A 26143-nucleotide genomic window follows, 5' to 3' on the forward strand; every position below is an offset into this window, starting at 1 on the left:
TATTAATGACATTGTGAAAAAAAAACACAGATCAAAAAAAATAAAGGGAAATATAGTATACTTTGATCTGCTTTGGAACTCCATCTGTTCTTTCTCTGTAGATACCTTTTTTGATTCTAAATCCTTCAGAATTGTTTTGGATTATTGTATTGCTGGGAATAGCTAAGTTATCCACAGTTGATCTTATTGCAATATTGTTGTTACTGTGTAAGTTTTTCCAGGTGTTTTATAGAGCATACTAATTGTCATTTCTTAGAGCACAATAGTATTCTATCACTATCATATACCACAATTTGTTTAGCCATTTCCCAATTGATGGCCATCTTCTCAATTTCTAATTCTTTGCCACTATTAAAAGAGAAGCTATAAATATTTTTGTATATATAGCTTCTTTTTCTTTTTTGTTTTTATCTCTTTGGGATACAGACTTAGTCATGGTATTGCTGGGTCAAAGGGTATGCATAGTTTTATAGCCTTGGATTTCTTAAAGAGATATTGGTATCTGGGTCTCAGATAATGAGGAAGTAATTATGCCATTGTTACTGTGGGAATTATTTAAGATTTAAGAATTTACTGGAGACTATTGATAGGAGTAACCTTGAGGCTAGTGGTGCAAGATGAGGTTTATAGGTGAGACTGATTTACCTTTTAGTAATTAAATGGAACCCAGAAAGAATGGCTCATACTTATAATGGAATTTCTTACCATAGCAAATAGTTATAGTGAGGCTCCAGTTTAATTTATTTTTATTTACTTTACAATTTACCTTTTTAATTAATATTATTACCTTTATTGTTATTTTTTTAGAAATTTTGCAAATTATATTTTTTATTATTACAATCTATTTCATGAGAAAATATGAACATGTCAGTATGCAAAGAAGAACAGAAAAGATTGCTTTATCTAAAATAAAACCATGATCTTTTATCACATATCTGGTCTTAACCATATTGTCCTGCTTATCTCTGGTACCTTTTAAATGCCTTTTGCCCATTTTGATGTATTTTTATTTAAAAAAAAAAAAGTCTTATCACTGTTTGCCAATTCTCCTCATCCTTCAAATAGAGGAATAATATGATCAGTCAAAGCAAATAAAATATTTATTATATCTGAAAATGTGCAGCTCCTTCTTCACCTCCAGTATATCGTTTTTGGATTTTGCTTAGAGGAGGCATGCTTCATAATCAGCTGCTCTATTTTGTTTTATCAAGATCTTAAAAATGATTTATAGAGTATTTTTTTTAATCTAATCTTTAAAGCAATAGCAGGAGTTACTGTTTTTATAAGGCTCATAGAAAGTCAAAATTTTGTTTCTATTCTGTGTAATTGTTTAGAATAATTTTTATTCCAAAGTCATCTTTTTTTTTTTTTTCTTTTTCTTTTAGTAAATAGCAGCATCACTGTAATACAACACAGGATTTATAAAATGTTGGGAAAAATCCTAGGAGGACCCAATTATGTAAAGCCATCAGCTCTTACACCTTATGGATACACAGTAGGTAAGACCAAAATAATGTAAAAAAATCACTTCATTAATATTAGAACATGGAAAAGAAATACTAGGAGCTTTTTAAAGAAAACTCTAAACATTGATATATTCATTCATTCATTTTCATTACATTGGCTTAAGATTCATTAATTTTGAATGGATTAATGAAAATGATTGCATATTGGCTTCTGTCTTAAAGAGATTGATAGTCATGTAGAGGAAATAAGATATTTATACATGTAATTGCTTCAGGATATCATGAGAAAGATACTATATTCCTTGAGAGTTTAGGGGAGGCAGAAAAATCAAGGCAAGCATCCTGAGGTTGATAGTGGAGCTGAGCTTTGTATAATGGCTGTAATTTTAAAACATCTATAGTAAGTGGAGTAATACTTTTCAAGTTATGGAAATGCTGGACAAGATATGGGGACATATGTTTGAGTAATGGGGAAGATCAGTTTAACCAGAATATATGAAGGTAAGAAGTGAGAATGGAACTTCAAAGTCAAGTCCTCAGATTGTGAAGGATCCTGAATTCTAGGATAAGAAACCTAGACTTTTAGAAGCTTATTCAGGACCACTGAAGGTTTTTAGGAGTTAGGGAGGATGTGATCAGAAATGTGCATTAGGAAAATTTGGCTTCAATGATTAAGAGTGAGAAGAGGTTGAGAGCAGGAGTGATACTGTGGATCAGGAAGCTATTGCGCAGAAGTCTAGCAGAGAGTATGGGAGCCTGAACGAGAGTGGTGGCCAGGTAGCTTTGGGAGTTATAAAGAGGAGATGGATAGAAGAGACATTGCTGACAGAGAAATGATTGCACTTGGAGGTTTTTTGTATGTGGATTTTGAGGAAGTTGGAGAGAATTGGAGATTTTGAACACAGGTAACTAAGAGAATTGACAAAGTCAGAAAGAGAAGTAGGTTGGAGGTGGTGGTGTACAGATAAAAAGGTTAGTTTAGAATATGTTGATTTTAGGATACCAATGAAAGGGAATAGGACATAGGAAGCTAGGGACCTGAGTCCAAATATATGACCCCAGGTAAGTCACTTAATCTTTGTCAGTTTCCTCAGCTGTAAAATGGGGATTATAAGAGCACCTATTTCACACAGTTGATGGATCAAATTAGGTGATTTTTGGAAAGTATTTAGTATAGTGCTCAGCATATAGTAGGCATTTAATGCTTGTTCCCATCACCCCCTCCTCTTTCCCATCCCTGTCCATTTTCCTCCCCAGCCAATAAATCCCCATTACTAGATTGTCTTATTCAAGTGGAATATCTGAAATGAATATCAGAAATATTACAGAAGAGATTCTTACACATTGGAAGGAAGATTTTGAACTAGATGATTTCTTTTAATGATTTCTAAAGTTGAACTATAATAAATGTCTTGTAGATTTAAAAATAGATTAATTTGTACTATTTCTAGCTTTGGATATATGATATAATTGGTCTTTTAGGATATGTAATATTTGCTAATAAAGAGTGAATTAGGAGTTGACCAAGTCAGTGCTTTATTTTTCCTAATTGTGAAGGGATCATTAATTTTAATGTTAGAAATTGACATATTAATCTTTAGATAAATGTGCTCTATTGGGAAGATTCTTCCAGGTAGCAATTGAGTTCTAGTTGCTTACTGTAGTATTAAACTGAGTCAGGAAGAACTGAGTCCCATTCCCATGTCCATTTATTAGCTGGGTAATTAATTCTGAATAAGTCATGTATCTTTTCTTGAATTTTAATTTCCTCTTCTATCATCAAGAGGAGATATCATTTCACTCACAGAATAAAAATGAAATAATATATATAAAGTGCTTTGCAAATCCTGAAGCACCATGTGAATGTGAACTCTTACCATAATTTTTTGTAGTACAGTAATTTTTTCCTACTTTTATGGTCAGTGTTTGTTCAAAATGTAAAATTAAGATTTAAGTATGATTAACATTTGTCTTTTTTTAAATTATCACCATCATTATAAAAGATTTACCTTGTCCATGCATCTGATTACCATACTGCCTTACAGATTTTGAATATATCTTGGATAAAAACAAAAAGCCTCTTCCTTATAGAAGTCAGCATGAGGTTTTGAATAAGCTTTCAAGTGTACACTGGGGACCAGATACCGACAACAGGTCAGAATTGCCACCAGGAACACAAAGGTAAATTGTATTCATATTTTAAATTGTTAGGTCACAGTTACATCATACAATAAATTTATTAATCAAGTAACTCTTTGCTATATTTTTGTGTAAATGAGCTTGTCAGCTACAAGTAATTTAAATAGGAAATTTTGGTGTTCTAATTCATTTTATTTTTGTTATTTTAAAACAGCCTTTTGGATAGGGCAGGTATTTTAAGTGTTCAATTGCGTTGAAAACATTTTTGTTTCTTATAAACTTCTAATTATCCTGTATCTTATTTTAACATCAAAAATAAATGTTCTTTATTGTTCTATATAGGGTTGCTTTGGAATTCTTGGATTCACGAGCATTTTGTAAAAACATTTCCCATTTAAAAGGAAGATCTGCTATGAAAAAAAGACATCTGGAAATTTTGGGCTATCATGTGATTCAGGTATTGTGCAAACTCAAAATATCCTGCTATAAAAACTAAATTACTTAGGAGCCCTGCATATAAATATTGGATTTTCCCAATATTTAGCACACAGCCTATTACACAGTAATGCTCAATAAATGCTAGTTGATTTGTTGATATTTTATCCTAATATGAATATGATATCCTAATAAACATATTCTGATATGAAATGGGAAGAATTATTTCATTAATTTGAAAATTCTGTTTCATATTTTTATATATATATATATATATATATATATATATATATATATATATATATATATATTTTATAATATTATCCCTTGTATTCATTTTTCCAAATTACCCCCCCTCCCTCTATTCCCTCCCTCCGACGACAGGCAATACCATACATTTTACATGTGTTACAATATAGTCTAGGTACAATACATGTGTGTGAATATCATTTTCTTGTTGCACAATAAACATTAGAATCCGAAGGTACATGCAACCTGGGCAGACAGATATTAGTGCTAACAATTTTCATTCCCCTCCCAGTGTTTCTTCTCTGGGTGTAGCTACCTCTGTCCATCATTGATCAACTGGAAGTGAATTGGATCTTCTTTATGTTGAAGATTTCCACTTCCATCAGAATACATCCTCATACAGTATTGTTGTTGAAGTGTACAGTGATCTTCTGGTTCTGCTCATTTCACTCAGCATCAGTTGATTTAAGTCTCTCCAGGCCTCTCTATATTCCTCCTGCTGGTCATTTCTTACCGAGCAATAATATTCCATAACCTTCATATACCACAATTTACCCAACCATTCTCCAACTGATGGACATCCATTCATCTTCCAGTTTCTAGCTACAACAAAAAGAGCTGCCACAAACATTTTGGCACATATATGTCTCTTTCCGCTCTTTAGTATTTCTTTGGGATATAATCCCAGTAGTAGCGCTGCTGGGTCAAAGGGTATGCACAGTTTGATAACTTTTTGGGCATAATTCCAGATTGCTCTCCAGAATGGCTGGATTCTTTCACAACTCCACCAGCAATGTATTAGTGTCCCAATTTCCCCACATCCCCTCCAACATTTGTCATTATTTGTTCCTGTCATCTTAGCCAATCTGACAGGTGTGTAGTGGTATCTCAGAGTGGTCTTAATTTGCATTTCTCTGATCAGTAGTGATTTGGAACACTCTTTCATGTGAGTGGATATAGTTTCAATTTCTTCCTCTGAGAATTGTCTGTTCATATCCTTTGACCATTTATCAATTGGAGAATGGTTCGGTTTCTTATAAATTAGGGTCAGTTCTCTATATATTTTGGAAATGAGACCTTTGTCAGAACCTTTGTTTTTAAAAATATTTTCCCAATTTGTTACTTCCCTTCTAATCTTGTTTGCATTAGTATTATTTGTACAGAAACTTTTTAGTTTGATGTAATCAAAATCTTCTATTTTGTGATCAATAATGATCTCTAGTTCTCCTCTGGTCATAAATTCCTTCCTCCTCCACAAGTCTGAGAGGTAGATTATCCTCTGTTCCTCTAATCTATTTATTATCTCCTTCTTTATGCCTAAATCATGGACCCATTTTGATCTTATCTTGGTATATGGTGTTAAGTGTGGATCCATATCTAATTTCTGCCATACTAATTTCCAGTTTTCCCAACAGTTTTTTCCGAATAATGAATTTTTATCCCTAATGTTGGAATCTTTGGGTTTGTCAAAGATTAGATTGCTATAGATGTACCCTTTTTTGTCCTTTGTATCTAATCTGTTCCACTGATCTACCGGTCTATTTCTTAGCCAATACCAAATGGTTTTGGTGACTGCTGCTATATAATATAGCTTTAGATCAGGTACACTTAGACCACCTTCCTCTGAGTTTTTTTTCATTAGTTCCCTTGCAATTCTTGACCTTTTATTCTTCCATATGAATTTTGTTGTTATTTTTTCTAGGTCATTAAAATAGTTTCTTGGGAGTCTGATTGGTATAGCACTAAATAAATAGATTAGTTTGGGGAGTATTGTCATCTTTATTATATTCGCTCGGCCTATCCAAGAGCACTGAATGTCTTTCCAATTATTTAAATATGATTTTATTTTTGTGGCAAGTGTTTTGTAATTTTTCTCATATAATTCCTGACTTTTCTTTGGTAGATGGATTCCCAAATATTTTATACTCTCAACATTTGTTTGGAATGGAATTTCTCTTTGTATCTCTTGCTGTTGCATTTTGTTAGTGATATATAAAAATGCCGAGGATTTATGTGGATTTATTTTGTATCCTGCCACTTTGCTGAAATTTTGAATTATTTCTAGTAGCTTTTTAGCAGAGTCTTTGGGGTTCTCTAAGTATACCATCATGTCATCTGCAAAAAGTGATAGTTTAATTTCCTCATTTCCTACTCTAATTCCTTGAATCTCTTTCTCGGCTCTTATTGCCGAGGCTAGCGTTTCTAGTACTATATTGAATAGTAATGGTGATAGTGGGCAACCTTGTTTCACTCCTGATCTTACTGGGAAAGGTTGCAGTTTATTTCTATTGCATATTATGCTTACTGACGGTCTTAAATATATACTCCTGATTATTCTAAGGAATAATCCATTTATTCCTATACTCTCAAGAGTTTTTAGTAGGAATGGATGTTGGATTTTGTCAAATGCTTTTTCTGCATCTATTGAGATGATCATATGGTTCTTATTAATTTGATTATTAATATGGTCAATTATATTAATAGTTTTCCTAATATTAAACCAGCCCTGCATTCCTGGAATAAATCCTACTTGATCATAGTGTATTATCTTGGAGATGATTTTCTGAAGTCTTTTTGCTAATATCTTATTTAAGATTTTAGCATCAATATTCATTAAGGAGATTGGTCTATAATTTTCTTTCTCAGTTTTCGATCTACCAGGTTTAGGTATCAGTACCATGTCTGTGTCATAAAAGGAGTTTGGTAGGACTCCTTCATCCCCTATTTTTTCAAATAATTTATATAACATTGGGGCTAATTGTTCTTTAAATGTTTGGTAGAATTCACATGTGAATCCATCTGGCCCTGGGGATTTTTTCCTGAGGAGTTGATTAATAGCTTGTTCTATTTCTTTTTCTGAAATGGGACTATTTAAGCAATTTATCTCCTCCTCTGTTAATCTAGGGAGCCTATATTTTTGGAGAAAGTTATCCATTTCACTTAAGTTATCAAATTTATTGGCATAAAGTTGGGCAAAGTAACTCCTTATTATTTCTCTAATTTCCTCTTCATTGGTGGAAAGATCCCCCTTTTCATTTGTAAGACTATCAATTTGATTTTCCTCTTTCTTTTTTTTGATCAAATTTACCAAAGGTTTATCTATTTTATTGGCTTTTTCATAAAACCAACTCTTGGTTTTATTTATTAATTCAATAGTTTTTTTACTTTCAATTTTATTGATTTCTCCTTTTAATTTTTGTATTTCGAGTTTAATTTTTGGTTGGGGGTTTATAATTTGGTCTTTTTCTAGCCTTTTAAGTTGTAAGCCCAATTCGTTAATCTTCTCTTTCTCAATTTTCTTCAAATAAGCCTCTAAAGATATAAAATTTCCCCTTATTACTGCTTTAGCTGCATCCCAAAGATTTTGATATGATGTCTCATCATTATCATTATCTTGGGTGAAATTGTTAATTATTTCTATAATTTGCTCTTTCACCCAGTCATTCTTTAAGATGAGATTATTCAGTTTCCAATTACTTTTTGGTCTATTTACCCCTAACTTTTTACTGAATGTAGCTTTTATTGCATTGTGATCTGAGAAGAAGGCATTTATGTTTCGTATTTTTAAAAAAAATTTTTTTCTTCCCTGTTCCATATTTTGAAAAAACAGAAAATTTTTATTTCCTCAGTTGTTATTTTCTTTGGAAAATGTTGACTTGATAGTAGAGGGATCTACTATAGAATTAAAAGGATCATCAATACATATCTACAGCTGGAAAGAACTTCAGAGGTCATCTAGTCCTCCCTCCAACCCCCTGACTTCTCCCCTTATCCCTTACCCCTGTAGCTACAGTCACATAAGGTACTAAGAGACAGAGGCAGAATTTGAAACTACATCTTCTGATTCTGAAGTCAGAGCTCTTTCCCCTGAAGGGTTAGGCTGAAAGATAGCTTACATGCACTAAAGGAAATGCTCAGTATTAGTCTTCAGGAGAAGAGAAGAAGAAAGAAAGAAGAGAGAACAGAAAGAAGTATTCATAAGAAACAATCCCATTTGCTAGAGATCTGTGGGATGTGATATGAACTAAATTCTTGCTAGAGTTTTGCTTCATAGCAGTTTTTAGCTCTTATTTTTAAAAAATAGGTTATATATCTGAATCTAAATACTGAAGTAAAAGTAATCTGAATCTTCTCTCTTACAGATCCCTTATTTGGAATGGAATTCTATGGAATTGTCAACAAAGGATGCTCGGATGGAATATTTGAGGGAGCATCTGTTTGCAGAAGCCAAGTCATAATTACAGTTTTTAATTTATGATATACCTCATTGTAGACTTAAATCATAATAGCAAATATAAATTTAATTTAAAAACAGCATCGTGAAATATTTAAGACTAATTTTTTAAAGAATTTTACTGTGTAACAAACTTGCAGGTCTTCAAATAGAGATTTTTAAAAGTTGCATACCTTTTCCCATGAAGTACTATTAACTTTTTTTTGTATGAAAGTCATGTATCTTTTTGACTTAGTAATGAATTGTTAATTATACCTGAATATATTTTTTTGAAGAGCATTGTAATCAGGCAGTTTATTGGTATCTGAGGACTTGATGAATCAGATGCCAATAGTTTTCTATTTGCTTTAAATCAGGGATCGGAATTGTACAGGCTTTCTTCTCCTTAGTCTTGCCCAAATATATGTGATATTTTGTGATGTTCAGTTTGCCAATTATTATTGAATGTCATAGTAATTGAAAATATTTTATCAACACTATTTTTATAATTGTATGTATTTTACACCTTTCTTTGTAACCATTCTGGTCAGAATTTTCAGTTTGATTTCTAAAGCAAAGATGTGCTAAAATATAACCATTAAAACAGTTAATGACTATATGAAGCTCAGAAGAGAACAAAGTTAAGAGTCATCAGGCCAATATGTCACTACGCCATTTTAATGCCATTTAAAATAAGTTTTGCTTTGATTCTGATGCAGCCAGTACAAAAAAAGAAGTCTTAAAATTACATATGTGTTTTTATCAGATAGTAACAGTTAATTTAATCCATTACATTTGTTCCTAAACTGACATTAGATTATTTTTCTTACATGTGATCATTGTCAAGTGCTAGGTACTGATGTAAGGTATCAAATCAGGTATTTCTGTGTCCTGAAAAGAAAAGGCATCGATGTTCTACCTCAGTGGGGATATTACTGAATTAGCCTAAAGTCAGAAGTAAAATTGATAGTATTTCAGAAAAGAAGCAGTCTAATTCTAAAAATAGTCCTAAGGTTTCTGGTGAAATGGCTCACGCAGAGAAGTCTAGTCTCTTTATGAGAGCAAAATAAGACTGAGTAGTTGAACAAGCAACAGTAGTAAAGGTGTTGAGGATGTGTGTGTGGTTGTGGTGAGGAATGTTCATATTTATACCTGAAGCCTAAGCATCATGAACAAAATTTCCCCTGGAACTCTTACAATTTATGTGATGAAGAGATCAAAGAATGATTTTTTTTTGCTGCTTTCCAAGTAGTGGACTTTCCATGTATATAAAAACCCAACAAAGAACAAACCATTCATTAGGCTAATAAATAAATCAATTATTTCCTAATTGGTACTCTCTCTCTTTCTTTCCTCACCATGAGATAGTAGTTTATGACTTCAGGATTAAGAATTCCTAATTTTGAATTTTTAAAGATAAAAACATCTGATTAATATTGGTAAACCAAAGGGAGTTGGAAATTGGAAAAGATTGCACAGGCTTGCAAAGAGAAGTAGGGAAAAGAAAGAAAAGTTACACCTAACTATTTTACTTCAACTTTTTCCCTTAAGTGATGAAAAGATCCTTTACTACAGTCTTAAATATCATTTCTGAAATTTCACATTATCATCTTTATTATTATCAAGCACAATATTAAAATATCATTATTTTGATGTATTAAAATTGGTAGTAATTTTTAACTTGATATGGGAGAAATAGAGGGGTTTGGTTTGTTGTTAAAAAAAAAAAAAAAAAGATATTCCATTCTCCAATTTCACTTGTAATTGAAAATGAACATTGCAATAGCCTGATGATGCAAATGATAGATATATATTCACAGACAATTTAAACTTACTATCTCTTTACAGACAATTGGATCAAACAGATTACCAACAAAATTGTATAAATTCAATTTTATCTTTTATCTCCCTTTAGAAATCTTTATGATAACTGATTTTTACATTAAGAATATATTTACTTTGATTCATTATCTACAAAAGTTGCCAACATTTCAGACAGTGACACAGTAACAGTAGATTTCTATATAAATTTCTGTACAGTCTTTTAAAAACACAACAAATTAAAAATCCATAATCAAAAACTCCCACAATTATATTGTTACTTTTCTTATCTATAATTTAGACAGTTTGAAAAGATTGAACCGTGTTGCCAAGCAGCTAGCTCCTGAGGCATAACGGATCTCCTTTAACATGCCAGTCCATTCTTTTTTATCATCTTCATACCTGTTTAAGGGATGAAATTTAAATCAGTTAATACACACACATTTGAAAGTGATGCTGTTTTGATGGTTTATTATTTTACTAAGAAGAATTAAGTATATGTTTATCCTTGAGGGCAACTGGATGAAAGATACCCTGTGTGACTTGAAAGGTTAGTCACATGCCCACCTGAGTGACTTATTGTTTCCAAAATGCAGCCTCCTTTCAATTAGTAGTTTAAGCTTGAGTGTTATCTACTGCTAATGTAGTTAAGTTGTTTCATTTTCATCTTTTAAATTATGAACTCAATATATCAATATGAACATTTCTACATACAGACAACAGAAAAAAGATTTACATATGTGAAACTTAAGTCTTAACTACTGTATCTAATTTTGTCAATTAATAAGCATTTATTAAGCATTTATGTATTTGGCACTCTGGCTAGATACTTGGATACAAAGGCTACAAATAAAAGCATTCAGGTAAGCAAAGGCTGAAAGCAAATAAATGTGAGTCCAGTAATTGAATCAATAATTTTTATGTCTGAGTCCAGTGTTTTGTCTGGACTACTGGCTTTATCTTTATAATGTACATTGGACATTAATTAATGGATTAATTAATTAATGGACATTGAAACTCATTCCTCAGATGCATATTTGTTGGTGCCATACATAACACATAATCTTAGAACGTTGCCTGGAGCACCAAGAAGTTAAGTGCTACCTGAATAGATTTATGATAGGGACAAAACTTGATCCTAGGTCTATTTCTTTACATAAATATATATATATATATATTTATACACATACACATAACATAGAAAACATAGATGTTCTAAACCCCTCCCCCCAAAAAAACCCCAACAAACCTAAGTAAAATAAGGTTTCAAAAAAATAAACCAGTCTATATTCAGATACAATCAGTTCTTTCTCTGGGTATGGATAGTATTTTTCATCATAAGTCCTTCAGAGTATCTATAGATCACTGCATTGATGAGAATAGCAAAGTCATTCACAGCTGATCATCCTATAACAGTGCTATTACTTTGTACATAGTATATTTCATTTTACATGAGCTCATGGAGGACTTTTCATGTTTTTCTGAGAGCATTCTGTTCCTCATTTCTTAAAGAATAATAGTATTCCATCATAATCATATACTACAATTTATTCAGCCATTCCCCAATTGATGGGCATCTCAAATTCTTTGCCCTAAGAACTGCTATAAATATTTTTGTACAGATAGATCTTTTTCCTTTTTAAAAAAAAAAAAAAAAAAAACCTCTTTTGAAATTCATGCCTAATAGTAGTATTGTTAAGTCAAAGGATATTAATGATTTTATAGCCCTTTGGGTATAGTTCAAAACTTTTAATCATTTATCAATTGGGGAATGGCTCTATCCACTGAGCCACCTAGCTGCGCCAGGTCTTAATCTCAATAATTATTTCAACTCTCCACTTTCATCATCATAGTTGAAAAATTGCTCTTTTTTACTTAACAGTTTTTGACTGTTCTTTGAAGGTTTTTTTTTTTTTACTCTGAGTTTCTGAACTTGATAGCAGTTGAGAATTGCTCTCTATCTAAAAGTGCTTCCTAAGCAAAAGATGTAAAATGATAATGATGTAAAGTTAGCCAGGGCCCAGGCAAGATATGCACCATCAGATTTAATTTCTTTAATGCTTCAAAAACTAATTGTCAGATGGCAATAAGACTACAAGAAAAATCTTTATGCCTTATCATAAACAACTGTATCCTCCTTATGCAAGCAAATCTGTGCCCAGTGTTCTTTATAAGATGGCTCTAAACTATTAACTAATGAATAGTTTATTATTAACATACCAAAAGATTGTACAGAACCCAGGGCAAGAAATTAACTTAAGGAATAGTTTTAATAGTGTAAAGGAAATGTGACCACATTTAAGCAACAGGAGGTTTAAGGTTAAATGAGGCTTGGATAATTGGAGTTTCCAGTTAGGTTGTTTTCTGTCTGCAGCTGATAAAATATAGAAAATCTTTGTTTTTTGGAACAGTTTCAAGAAAAAACAAAGGGGATGGAAACTTCCAAGGTATGAGAAGAAATTACAGTATTTTCAGTAGCAAGGTTTGGAATATGATGCTCAGAAGTGGATATTTTTTATCTGGTTTAATCATTATAGGCTTAGGAATTCCAGAACAAAAAAAAAAAAAAAAAGGTTTGTCAGCATCATGGGCCTAAGATTAAAATTGCTCTCCCAAACACATTGCAGAAAAGTCCCTCCTGCCTCCCCCCTCTTCCCCCGCCCTTTTTGAAAGATGATACCTGTAAAGTGAGTGATCTCCTTTTATTACCTGCCCTATGCTTGAATAATATTTTTCCTTTTGTTCTTTTTGCTCAGTCTTTCCACTTTGAGATGTTCAAGGTCCCTTTTTTTTTTTTTTTTAATTTCCAGATCCCAGTAGGGATCATGAAATTTTCCATGAGATTTAAAATTGTTCATCTTGTCTCTACTCTGCATTTTCTTATGATATCATTGAGTTAACAGTCTCAGTTACCTGATCACTCTTCCAAAAACCTTCATGCCCCCCACCTTCTCTCATCATCATCTTTCTCCTGCTTCTTGTCTTTCTGTATGTCAGATCCTCTGCTAATTTCAGTATTTTTCCTCTTCTGACTATCTCAAGATACTCCTCTCACCAAAAGCTTCATATGTCAGTCAACCACTCCTGTTTTTTGTTTTTTTTTTTTTTAAATCATTTTAGAAACTTCTTTGCAGAATCATTAGCTATGTCCCGTTCCTATGCATGATGGCAATAAGGCCATAAGGAAAATCCAGAGCTCTCCTCTATATACACATTTAGATTTAATTATGCAGATTAGGTAAATCTATCTGATCCTAAACTCCTTTTTATATTTGTAGCATCTCCAACATTTAGCTTAACAGATAGTGGCACAGAAAATAGAGTGCTGGACTTGAAGTGAGGAAGACCTGGTTCTGAATCTTGTAGGTGCTATTATTATCCCCATTTTACAAAGGAGGAAAATGGCATTTTAAAAATGCTTCATAATCTGATCCTAGACTATTTCCATGCTGAATACACAATGCTCGGAACACATTCAGTGCTCTTGCATTACTGGTCTCACTATATAGCAGTTCATCTCCTTTCTCTGAAGCTGTTCCTTAATCCTGGAATGCTTTCTCTTTACTCCTCATATGCATAATTATTTTATATATATACATATATACCATTTGTATCAATTTGTGACTGTACTGTAATCTCCTGATTAAAATATAAGTACCTGGAAGGCAGGAGCTGTATTTGTATTTTCAGTGTCTGGAAATTAGTATGCATTTAAAAAATGCTTTGATTGATTGATTGATTGATTACTTAGTTTGCCTTCTCCAAAAATATAAGAAACTCAGGCCCAGTTTTAATTATTTGGCTACTAGCTAAATTTTGCCAATTTAAAATTTGTACTGGTTTAAGAACATACTTTGCCTTTTCACTGTTATTAAACTTCCATGATATTCTTTTTTTTTTTTTTTAATTTTCATGATATTCTTATTAAGACCCTCATTTGTATACTTTAATTTGAAAGGCAGGTCAAGCTCAGTACAGAAGTGCAGAGCACTGAGACTTGAGAACCTGACATCTTTAAACTGTAAATTTTGCTAATGACATCTCTGTTACCCTCAATAGCATTAGTACTTCCTCTAGACTACTTTTCTATTGCTAGGTATCTGTTAAGTCACTCACAGAGCCCTCATAGTAACCTCTCTAAGGAAGTCTGATATGAAACTTTGAAATCAAAATGATTTTAACTTCCTCCATAGAATTATTTCTTTCTTAGGCACAGGCATGAAATCTGGCAAATTTAGTTGAGTAACATGAAAAAGCCAAATTTATAAAGAATTTAACATCCTGTCTAAAAGTAAAATATCTTGCTATAACATTTATAGGCATTTTATCTTTTTTTTTTTTCTTCTTTCAAATGATTTTTCTTCTGGTTGACTAAATTAACCAACTTCAACTAATTCAAGTTTTCTTTAAATCAGAATCAATGTTTAATTTATGACTATATGGAATACTCTGAAGGCCAAATGAAGAATGTTAGAGATCTAATGTAAAAAGAATGTGGAGGCTGTAGACCTGGCTTACTTAATTCTTGGTTGTATAACTTTAGCCTTTTCAAGCCTCAATTTTATCATCTATAAAATGTAACACTAATGTTCTCACATGGTTGTTTTGAAAATACAATAAAGTAAAATAGATAAAGCATTGTATAAACTATAATGTGCTATAGAAATGTCAGCTGTCAGCTAAGTAATTTTAGAAACAGCATTAACTCTTTCACTTTCTTAAGGAACTATTATAACACTGACATTACAAATTATAGTCAGATTAGTGGCCCAAAAGTTAAATTTGGGTTCTAAGAGTTTGTAGTTTACTATTGAGAAGTAGCTTACTTGCTAAAAGAATCTGTTCATTCTTTTGTAGAAAATAATTTTTCTTTCATTTGATTTAGGTGGCTTAACACATGGATGAAAACTATCAGAAAAACTGGAGTAAACAGAACTCACTTCCATATATCATTGACTTCCGTGGGTGCAAATTCCTGGGATTCAAGTTGAACCATAGCAAATCCACCGATAGCATAAAGAGATCCAGCCATACTGACTAAACTGATAGAACTTCTCTCTTGGGGAAATTCAGGCATTACTTCCCATCTAAGTATTAATAAAAAGAAAATTATGTCAGTCAGAAATTTAAAGCAAAGCAATTAATAAGCACTGGTAAGATCTAACATACTCACTTATTGGTGGTGAGATCAAAAGCTTCAACTGAAGCGGAAAGGCCATCTTCTGTGACACCTCCTGCAATCACAATTTTGCCTTTATGGATTGCCACTCCAAACATGGAACGAGGGGTTTTCATTGGGGCCAAATCTTTCCAGTCTCCTTTTTTGGAGTTGTAAATAAATACTCTATTTGTACATTTTCTATGAAAAATGAACACAAATGAGATTATTCAGTCTCTTGAATTTTTAAAAAAGACAGCTGAATAGCCAACCCCTTTGTTAGTTTTCATATGAAGTATGGTATTTGGTAAGAGGAAACAGACAAATAATTATAATGCTGTTATCCAAAGTGTTCTTAATTTGTACTTGGGTCACTTGGTCATCAGTTAAGAATAATCCCTGACAGCATACTGTACCTTGCCTGTGCCACACTTGTAAAATGATAATAGTGGAATGACATTCTCAGTTAAAATCTCTAGGTAGTGTGCAAATGATTAAAAATAGTTTGTTTTATAATTTTAGAAATTAATTTTTATAGCTACCAGCCAAAGAACTTATTAGAACTCTGATTATACTATGATTTCATTAACAAGGGCACTTTTCTTCAACAATGTAGTTTGTATCCTACCCATGTCTTCTTGGGCTATATGATTCTCGTCTGTGTGTTTCTTAAGTTTTCCATAAAAGATCCACCTAATGTATTAGCTGTCTTTCTTAGCTTTTAGTACATCCTAGATATAGAGTGCAACATTGTTCATGTTATCCCTCCTTAATCCTGCTATATGACCAGCCTCTCTCCTTTTCCAATTAAATATAAATCATATGATTGACAATATGCTATAACTTGCTTATTCCTACTTGTTTTTCTTTTGTGCTTTGGTTTACATAAAACCAAGTTGCTATGGCATCATGAGAAAAATGCAGATATTACAGAGATGGGGTTTTGTGCCAGAGGAACAACTAGGGACCATCAAAGTCTTTTCCCAGTTGTGATCCAGCTTGATTTCTTCCTTTGATTTCAATTCTAGACATAACTTATTATTTATGCAAGGTTATCTATCTAAGTATATGTCCAAAGTATGTAAGTAGACCAAATCAACATTGCTTGTCCAATCTTGTGGCACAATCTTTGATCTTAGGCAATATTAATTTTTTTTTTTTTTTTTTTTGCTTTTCCCACATGGATTCCTAGGCTCCATTCTCTAACTTAAAAATTCTTGATACTCTGTATATTGACACAAATAATGCTTTCCACCAAACACCTGGCCCAATCTTCTTACAAAGTACATTTGCTAAAAAGTCAAGAAAACTAATAAGTCTATGCCATTTTCCATTTTTGTGGCTGAGTTATTAACAAAAGTGACATGTTTATGCTCTTATTTATATTTTCATAGTGTTTGTATATATTGGAGACTTGGATTACACAAATCAATGATTGTTAATAACACTTTTTCTTCCTAGTATGGTACAACATGTCATTATCATGGCTTTTGAACCCACAGGGTCATTTTCATGCCACCATCAGGACTTTGAGGAGGTTGCAGAACAAAGTGACCAAAAAATGTACACTGCTTAGCTAGATATCTGGAAAAGCAAGTGGTTGAATTTATCTCTTCCTTAGTCTGTGTATATAAATATTGGCAGGCATGGTAGCTGGTCATTACCTGGATGCAGAATTTAATAAAATGGAGAAAGCAGGTTGTATTCTCCTTGTGAAACTGTGCAGCACTTTTAATTATTCCAAGCTGCTCCCTGCAGGAGAAGCCCATCTTTTTGAAAACCAATTATTTTCTTGGTGACATTCTATGCCTGATAATCATTTATATAACTACCTTTGAGGAATCAAAATTACAAGTAACACAAATATTTATATAGCAATATATGTGTAACGAGCAATAGGAAGGGTGCACTATCGGACTAGTGCAAGAAATGATTTGAGAGATAAAACATAGAAACCATCTAGTCATTCTCATTTTATAGATGAGGGAACTGAGGCCCACAGAGGCAAAATGACTTTTAAGGAAAGAATCAGGATCTGAATCTAGATCTTTTAATTCAAAATTCAATGCTCTTTTCACCATATCTAGCTAGTTACCTCCAAAAATACAATACACTCCCAAAATGAGTTAGATTAATCACTATCAGAAATGAGAGATCAACAGTACAAATGATGAACTGAAACGTTTATTGGTTTCAGAAAGGAATTAGAAAGGAATTAATAAGATGCAATCTGCTTCAATCATTAGAGAAAAAGATCCATACTAATCAAATAATAGATTCAGTGTTTTGAATTACAAAATGTTTCGCAATAAGAAGAATCTCAATTTTTTTTCCCCAGAAACAAAACTTTTCTTTTTAAATTCTGAATAGTGCCGGGTCTTTGGAATATGTGTCCAATTAAGCATCACAGATATGTCTACCTAGAATATAGTTCTAAAAATGGTAGGAAGCAAACAAATTAGTTTTCTTCAGGTCTTATGAGAGTAAGGAGTATAACCTGGCATCTTATTTTAGACATTATCTCATTTCAAAAGATTTCTTTTTGGCATTTGTCAAGCAAGGCTATATTTTCCTCATATTTAAGTATATCATGTCATAGTAACATAATCATTTCTTGGTTACTAATGGACAGTAACCAAAGGAAAACATTTCTACTATTTGTCAAAACAGGTTATAATGTTTTGCAAGTCACTATATGCCTGCAATATTTTCATTCAATCTTTTCCAGAAAAATATTATAAAGAACAAAAAAATCCATAGGTGAGGTAATGATGTGCTTTCCCTAAGAAGTCATTTAGACTTAGCTGCTACTAAACAAAAACATCAGAATTCTAATACACTGTATTTGTATGTGGAGGAGATATTTTAACAGATTACAAAATGTTATTTTCATGGTTTTTAACTGAATGTTCTATGTTCCGTTGGTCATCACTGAATGATAGAAAATGTTTTAGTTTCGTTGTCAGTACAAAATACAGGTATTGTTTCTTGCTCCTGAAGACTGTATGGTTTATGTGGTTTCTGAGTCAGAGGCCTAGGGTTCTACTGCTGGCTCTACTAATTTACTACCTTCCTGAGCCTGAGAAAGTTACATTACTTTTCTTAGTTTTGAACAAGATGACCACTAACATGCCTTCTGATCTATGATTCTACCTTTCTAAAAATGCAAATGTGGTCAAATGCCAAAACTTTATCTGGTAGTAATCTGAAAAAGCTTTTCTTTCCTTTTGTCACTTTTCATGATTCTGTGTTATTTAAGTAACTTCAAGACTTACAATTCAAGTCCAGAAGCAAAAGCAAAATTAAACACAATTTTATGTCCTATTTAATTTTCTTGGGACATGGTCCCCTTTCTGAAAAATGATCATGAGAATTTGCACATCACTAATTATTTCAAAATCAGTTTGAATACTCATGGCTAAAATGAGAAAATATATTGATATCATACTAAATTCTCATGACTTATTCTGATTAAAACTCACCAGATGACATTCTCACTAATATATGATACAAATCATCTGCAATACTTAGTACAGTAATATTTGAAATACTAAATTAAATAGCTAAATAATTTGTTGATACTTAAATGAAATAGTTAAATTCTGAGTTTTAAAACTTTTTTTAGTAGGATCAGATAGATAGCAGTTCAGGGACTGGTTATAAAGCATTCTAACTCATAACTTCAATGAAGAGTTCTCTCATGATTATATGAAAGGGGTTTTTATACCCTTTTTTCAGCATTCTATTAGACTCTATTCAATATACTTTAGAAAATTTTAAATTCTAATATAAGACTTCTGCCAGAATATGCACATTCTACATATCTTTTTTTCAGATGCCTTTATATCTCTATTGACAATAAGTTCAAAAAATTTAATTTTGGTGTCAACATACAATTTAAAAAATTTACCTTTTACACAATTAAATAAGTATTTCCCATTTTAGAAATATGAATTCAAAGTATGAAAGGATAGCTATTTAATAATACTTCTCTCAGTATAAATCATATAGAAATTTTAGAGTACTTACTTGTCATCTGTCTTTCCTCCCAGACAATATATCATACCATTATGTGAAACCACATTATGACCGTAGACTTTGATAGGAAGCTTTTTTACTTCATTCCACTTTATAGACCTATATAATTAGAAATTGAGAGGATGTATGTACTTTGATTAAATAAAAGGTTTTAAAAACATGAAAGCATAATAGGCACTTAATACTTGAATACTTTATGAAAATAGAATACTAAACTTACACAGGATCAAAGCATAAAACTGAATCCAATGAAGCCTCTGTTTGAAGATCTTTGCCAGCGACTACATAGATTTTGTCATCTGCTTCTCCCAGACCAAACAGACATCTGGCTGATGGAAGAGGGGGAAGTCCAACCCATTCAGATGCTACATTATCAAACTGAAAAATGATATATTAAGGAGGTTATAGAAGTGGGTAGTGAAAATATTCAAGCCTGTACTATATATATTTGACAATGTATTAAGGCATTTAAAATTGAAACATACACACCCCACTCACAAAACACCTCTCCCCCAAAAAACCCCTCAAAGCATTACATCTATGAATTATTTTTTAAAAACTTTTTAAAAAGCATAATCTAGTAACTAATATTAACAGAATCAACTTCAGGATCCTAAAGGAAACAGAAAATCTAGTAGTATCACTAACCATATTTAAAGTTATTCTTTTCCCTTCCTGATTTTTAAAAATTATGTTTACTCTTCTGACAATACTTTTAAAAAATAAGAACATTTAGTTCTTTTAAAAATCGGATTAGATCTGTGATTTGTTTGGCATATGTAACTCCTGTTAAATGAAACTCCTCCAACAAATCTGAAATTACTCTGCATTGATTGACTGACTGATTTTCCCAGGATTACAAAGCCAATAGTGTTAAAGCAGGATCAAACCAATTATTGAATTTTACAGATTAGCTCTCAACCCATTCTACCATGCTGCCCCTCATTGGTGTAGCAGATATAGCACTGAGTCTCAATTAAGGAAACCTGAGTTTAAATCTGGCATCAAACACTAGCTTTATGATCCTCTTTAATGTCTGCCTCAGTTTCTTTAACTGTGTGGTTATGAGAATTAAATGATATAATAATTGTAAAGTGCTTAGCATAGTATGTGGCACAAAGTAGGCCCAAATAAATGCTCTTTTCCTCCTTTCCTCTTCTGAGACATGAGAATAATTAAAAAATTGTGGAGATATGAAGTCATGTAAAATGTGTGTGTAAGTCTTAAGGGGAAGGTGTAGAAAATAATCGGTAAGGATATTTGTGATCCCAGGAATCTAACAGCTAAAGGGCCACCAGGCAGCATTTCAGTAAGGTTTTTATCCTGCTAGCTAAAATTAGCATTTCCCCTAAGCCAATATCCATACCAGTTGCACTTATCGCTCAGTTCACTGGACAGCTGGAGAATTAAACAAGTTTTTCATTCCTTAGGTTTTTTTCTCATTGTTAACTTTGTTAAGTGTTCTGTTTCTGGTTTTACATATATTAACTCATGTCAATCTCAGTTGGATTTATCTTAAAGACTGTTGCTTAAAGTAATTTGAAATATACTTCTCTCTCTTTTCTGCTTTGTTAATAATTTTTTATTTTGGCTACATCTACAATTCTTAAGGTACCTTCTCTATTTCTTTGCATAAAATTGAAATTAAATGATGCTGGTTTGGTCAGGGTCAGGATTAAAATGAGGAAATTTTAGGATTTTGCTTTTAGTTTCTAATTGAGGCAAGCAGGTCTAAGTGTCTTGCCCAGGGTTACACATCTAGTATCTGAAGCTGGATTTAAATTCATGGAGTCTTCATTATTCTAGGTACAGTATTCAATCCATTGTACCTAGGTGCTTATTACATTTGTATAAAAATTCTTATATCCCACAGTTTGTTTATAATTTATAATTGTTTATAATTATAAGCTATTCCAACAGTACTGTTTTAAACAAACATTAAAATAATAGAATGCTAAGCACCAAATCTTCAATCAAATAGTCCTGACAGAAATGCTCATTTTTAATGAGCCTTTACCATCAAAATTTCCTTTGATTACAATTTGTGCCACCACATTGCTTTTTGGACATAATAAGAGAGTAATGGTGGCAGGGAGTTAGGGACCATAGCTGAATTATTATTCATAACTGCTTTTGGAATGAAGAAAGGTCATTATTTAGGCTTATAGAATAAAGAATGAAAGCAAAAAAAGGAAAGAGCAGGCAGGAAATTAAAAGGTCTTAAGAGGTAACCTTGGATAGTGAACAAAAACTCTGGAATTCCATGTCTGAGGAAGATTTGACTTAGATCTTGTCTTAAGATACTTACTAGGCATGACCAAAGGTAAGTAAATAATTTAATCTGTCTGAGATTGTTTCCTCATCTGTAAAACAATTGTAATATATATATAGTTGAGTGACTATGGGATCCAAATGAAATAATGTATGCAAAAAATTCTGTAAATGTCAAAGTATTAAGAGTCAGTTACTATCATTATAGTAAATGGAAATGGGAACCAGTTCTAGATGAAGTTCAACTAAAACTATATGAAATTAAACTTTAGCAAAGTCAAGTATTTTTTCAGAATTAATCTAGAGATACAATTATTTCTCCTGATGTAATAATGGTCTTCAATTTTGTTAGTCTTATTCAGTGGATTGCCTATTCAGTGAATCATTAGATTCTTTTGTGAATGATCACAGCCATTGTCATTCACTTTATTCATTCTAAAACTGATGTCATTGCTGAATCTAAAAGTGGGAAACTGATATTACTTTTAAGAAATTATTAAATTTAGATGCTGATGATGAGTATGATCCTATCTATGTATGCTTTGGAAAGAAATATTTCATTTTGCAATGAACTCTGGAATTATGGAAATCAAGAAAAGATGTATATTATTTAAGCATTTACAAATAGTGAAAGATATAATTGGTTAAAGCTAGTATTTTATAAATACATCACATATTTTTAAAATACTCTATGAAATTAACTTTGAGATGTTATTTTTACTTAGTTTGTCATTTTAACTCAATGCCTATCCATTCTCTGCCTTAGTCTAAGCCAAACAAATTCATAGAAGCTCAAAAACTAGCACAGTAGTGTTGGTAATACTAAAGTTGCTAAGCTTTTTAACCACTCATTTAATTTAAAACCATTAGTTATTTAATCATATGTAAACACTTTTTTTTAAACAAATAGTTTATCAATGATATTTTAAATCACAAGCTTCTCAAACTATGTGTATTAAAATACAAAGTTTCTAGTTTCACAAATCACATTGATATAGCTAAAAATACTATGGTGTTTATAACCTTAAAAATACTGATGCTATGAAAATTAAGAATTCTAAATATGCTTAATTAAAATTAGCACAAATAGGTAATTTTTTTCTAGGAGGTAATAAGATACATATTAATTAAAACATGGAATATATAAGCTACACTTGTTTGTTTACAATAAAACTCAATTTTGGCAATAACCATAACAAAAAAAAAAATATTGGGATGAAATTTCATCTCTAAATATAAGGATTTTCCAGACCCATTGCTCAAAATATCTCATGGAGTCTTGAGGTGATAGATGACTATCTGACCAATTATTTTTATTCACATGAATTATATAAATCACTTTTCTACAGAAAATATTAAACAAAATTTTAAGAAAATCAAGCAAGACTAAATTTAAGTTTGCCAGTAATGGTGTAATTGAGTAGCATACTAAGAATGCTATGTAAAGAATTATAACCAGTTTATCAATGGATATGTCTAATTATATTTGCCATGTCTAACTTCAACTTATTTCAATATATGGATAATTCTCAAACATAATTTAACTTTTAATTGCAACCCTATTCCTTATGAATAATCTTTTACAAGAAATGTCAAAAAATAACTAAACTGGTGAATGATTTCACCTCTCCTTCTTGCCTTTGCCTACATTTTAGTAAACATATTAGAGAGATGTTAAAGCATTGGTGGAATAATGATAAGCAAATAGTCTGAATAATCCCCAAGTTGAATCATTAGCTCTTGAATAAATGAGAGCTCTCTCTCTATGCCCCTATTTGCACAGCAATAAAGAGGTTTCTACCTGAAAGAAGTATGACTGTAGAGGCTGATCCTTGTTTTCTTCATCTACATACAATCCTCCTACAACATACACTTGATTTTGTTTGGTGACTATGCTGGAATGGTTTCTGGGAATCTGCTCAGCCAGTGCAGCAAGGTAACATTCATTTTCTGTGGGGTCATAAGCCACTGCAGCGGTGTCATTAATCAAAAGAATGAGGTCTTTTACAAACATTCCATGCCTGGGGATGTCATTCAGATATCCAGGAAGCAAATCTTCATCACCCACATCACCATTCACTTCCCCAGCACCAGTCTTCTCTGCAGTTTTGTTAGGCTCAGGAAGTTTTCCTGCAAAAGCATCTTTTAGAATTTTGATTTTTTTCTGAAGATCAGGATTGCTTTTAATTATATCATCCTTCTCAACATGATCTTTGAAATATTTTTCTGTCATAAGACGAAAACGGATACAATCAAATACTTCCCCAAGATTTTTCACCCGGTTTTCTTTGTCTGTTCGGACCCATTTCATTACTGCCTCAAACACTGCTTCTTCCTTTTCAACATTTAAACCGTCATTTGAAATAACTGAGATCAGTTCCTGTGGAGAAAGTTGCATAAAGTCCTCTTCCTTGCAAATCTGTATAAAGCGATCAGATACAAATTCTCGGGCAGATATCGCAAGTCTTGGGCAGTCAAGAAGAAGACCTAATCTCAGGATGGCTAGACAGTTACCAGGAGCAAGTCTTTTCTGAAGATAGGAAACGCAGACAGTGAACACTGAGGGGATCTGAAAGCGGCTAGCCAACGCAAAAATATCTTGCACATTTGTATCATTGAGATCAATACTGGCTGAATAAAGGTATTTGATGATTAAATCCAATATGGCAGGGTCCACATTATCTAGTACTACCTCCTTTTTTTTCTCCTCATCAATTTCAGATAAGAAATACTCACGGAAATAAGGGCTACAAGCTGACAATATCAGTCGGTGGCAAGGAAGACTTTTGTCACCTGCTTTTAGGGTGCAATCGATGAATTTTTTCTCATCCAGGAGATCTTTTAGACCATCCTGAAGAAGGGTGGATTGGTAAAGCCGCAGTTCCTCTGCGAGTTCCCGCTGGGAATCCATTTTGTGAGTAACCTGGGTAAGGAAGGGGAAACTGAAGGCCTTAGCTCTGTGCAGCACACAGGTCTAGCAGTAAAAAAGGCAGTTATCAATGTGCTTTGCTTAGCTTGAAGCCTTTGCAATTTAATCCTGCTAGTAGCTAAATATAGATACCCACTCTCACAACTGGAATTTAGAATGGCTAGTTTAGAAAGAAGGGTTGTTCTTGCAGCTGTTATAGATTGAAAAAAGCAACTGGAACTTTTTGTCACTAAGGAAACAGCTATGAAACAAGACCTTTAAATTAAGTGGAAGGACAAAGTATATAAAATATTAGTAAATAGGTGAATAGGGATAAAAGAAAAGAAAATTTCTAAATACAATGAGAAAATTACAAGAAGAAGTCATTCCTCAAAAATTTGTTTACCAGGGAAAGTGGCCCTTTGAATTAATGATGCATCAGTCACAGGAGGATGAGATATGTTTCAGTCAGCTACTTTAAACTTTGATCTTATACAGTTTAAGAAATATAACATGAAGTAATATTTTGTAACAATTTTCCCACAAGTTTCTAGCTAAAACAGCATAAAATTTTTTTCTTTAAAAGAAATTATGATTTTAAGTATGATTTTTAAATTGGTCCTTAAAGTAATTATTTAAAGACTCAATTTTAAAGACCCAACTGAATTGTAAATAATGCAGAGAAATCACTAATCACTTTTTTCCCATGATATTCTGAATTATCTTTAATTTTAAATAGAAAATTATATAAGAAGGATAGTCAGTTTACAAATATTGAAAATGTTTTTATAAAATATTAAAAAGGTAAAAGCATTCCATTCTTTGACATTACAGAAACTTTACACTCATTTGAAGATTGTACAGAATTATAGTTATGATCACATTTACAATTTGAAAATCATTTTTCTCAAGCAAACAATGACAATTTTGAAAGGGTATGAGACTATAAATGATTCAACTTTTTACTGCTGTCAGGTAAAAATACTTTAAATAGGAGAGCTCAACTTACAGAGTAATTATGAAAATGTTTTAACTTTCTATGTGCTACAAGATTGGATTTTCTAGGCATTCTGAAATGTATTGTGCTTTTTGCAAACACTATAATTTCAATTTCTATTTGAATTCCTACAAATATACCATACACCATTAAATCAAAAGTTTCTAAACTTTAAGGTCACCACAAATGGATAAGTTTTCTTCTATTTTACATCATAATGAAGTCCATAATATTGTCAGCTGGTAAAACAACAGCTGAAAGGAGAGCTCATTGACTCTTTTCCATTTATAGACACTACTGAAGGTTTTATCTCATTAGAAAACATATAACAGCTGCTTACCCCCTCCCTTTAAACAATAAATGAGTCATTTCTTGAGTCATGATAACACCAAACATTTGAAAGGTCTTAATGAGTCAGATGAAAATCCTATGATGTGACCCATTTGAG

The 26143-nt window shown here is 32.1% G+C and overlaps 2 protein-coding genes across 2 annotated transcripts in view; one reads left to right on the forward strand and one right to left on the reverse strand.

The window, feature by feature from the left end:
* The window catches only part of FASTKD1 (FAST kinase domains 1), a 51800-nt gene extending 43140 nt beyond the window's left edge, over nt 1–8660 (forward strand). The window contains 4 exon segments of the mRNA XM_074303179.1: nt 1386–1499; nt 3512–3647; nt 3948–4062; nt 8432–8660. Of these exon segments, the coding sequence (XP_074159280.1) occupies nt 1386–1499; nt 3512–3647; nt 3948–4062; nt 8432–8527 (461 nt within the window). The 3' untranslated portion in view covers nt 8528–8660.
* Nucleotides 8661–9164: 504 nt separating this feature from the next.
* On the reverse strand, nt 9165–24829 carry KLHL41 (kelch like family member 41). Its single transcript, XM_074303183.1, has 6 exons — nt 23592–24829; nt 19740–19897; nt 19511–19618; nt 15497–15682; nt 15264–15410; nt 9165–10725 (listed from the first exon to the last, which is right to left on the reverse strand). Exons 1-6 carry the CDS (start codon nt 24699–24701, stop codon nt 10614–10616), a joined length of 1821 nt encoding a protein of 606 aa, XP_074159284.1. The 5' UTR covers nt 24702–24829; the 3' UTR covers nt 9165–10613.
* Nucleotides 24830–26143: the final 1314 nt, after the last annotated feature.

Source organism: Sminthopsis crassicaudata, chromosome 3, assembly GCF_048593235.1.
Source record: "Sminthopsis crassicaudata isolate SCR6 chromosome 3, ASM4859323v1, whole genome shotgun sequence".
Taxonomy (NCBI): domain Eukaryota; kingdom Metazoa; phylum Chordata; class Mammalia; order Dasyuromorphia; family Dasyuridae; genus Sminthopsis; species Sminthopsis crassicaudata.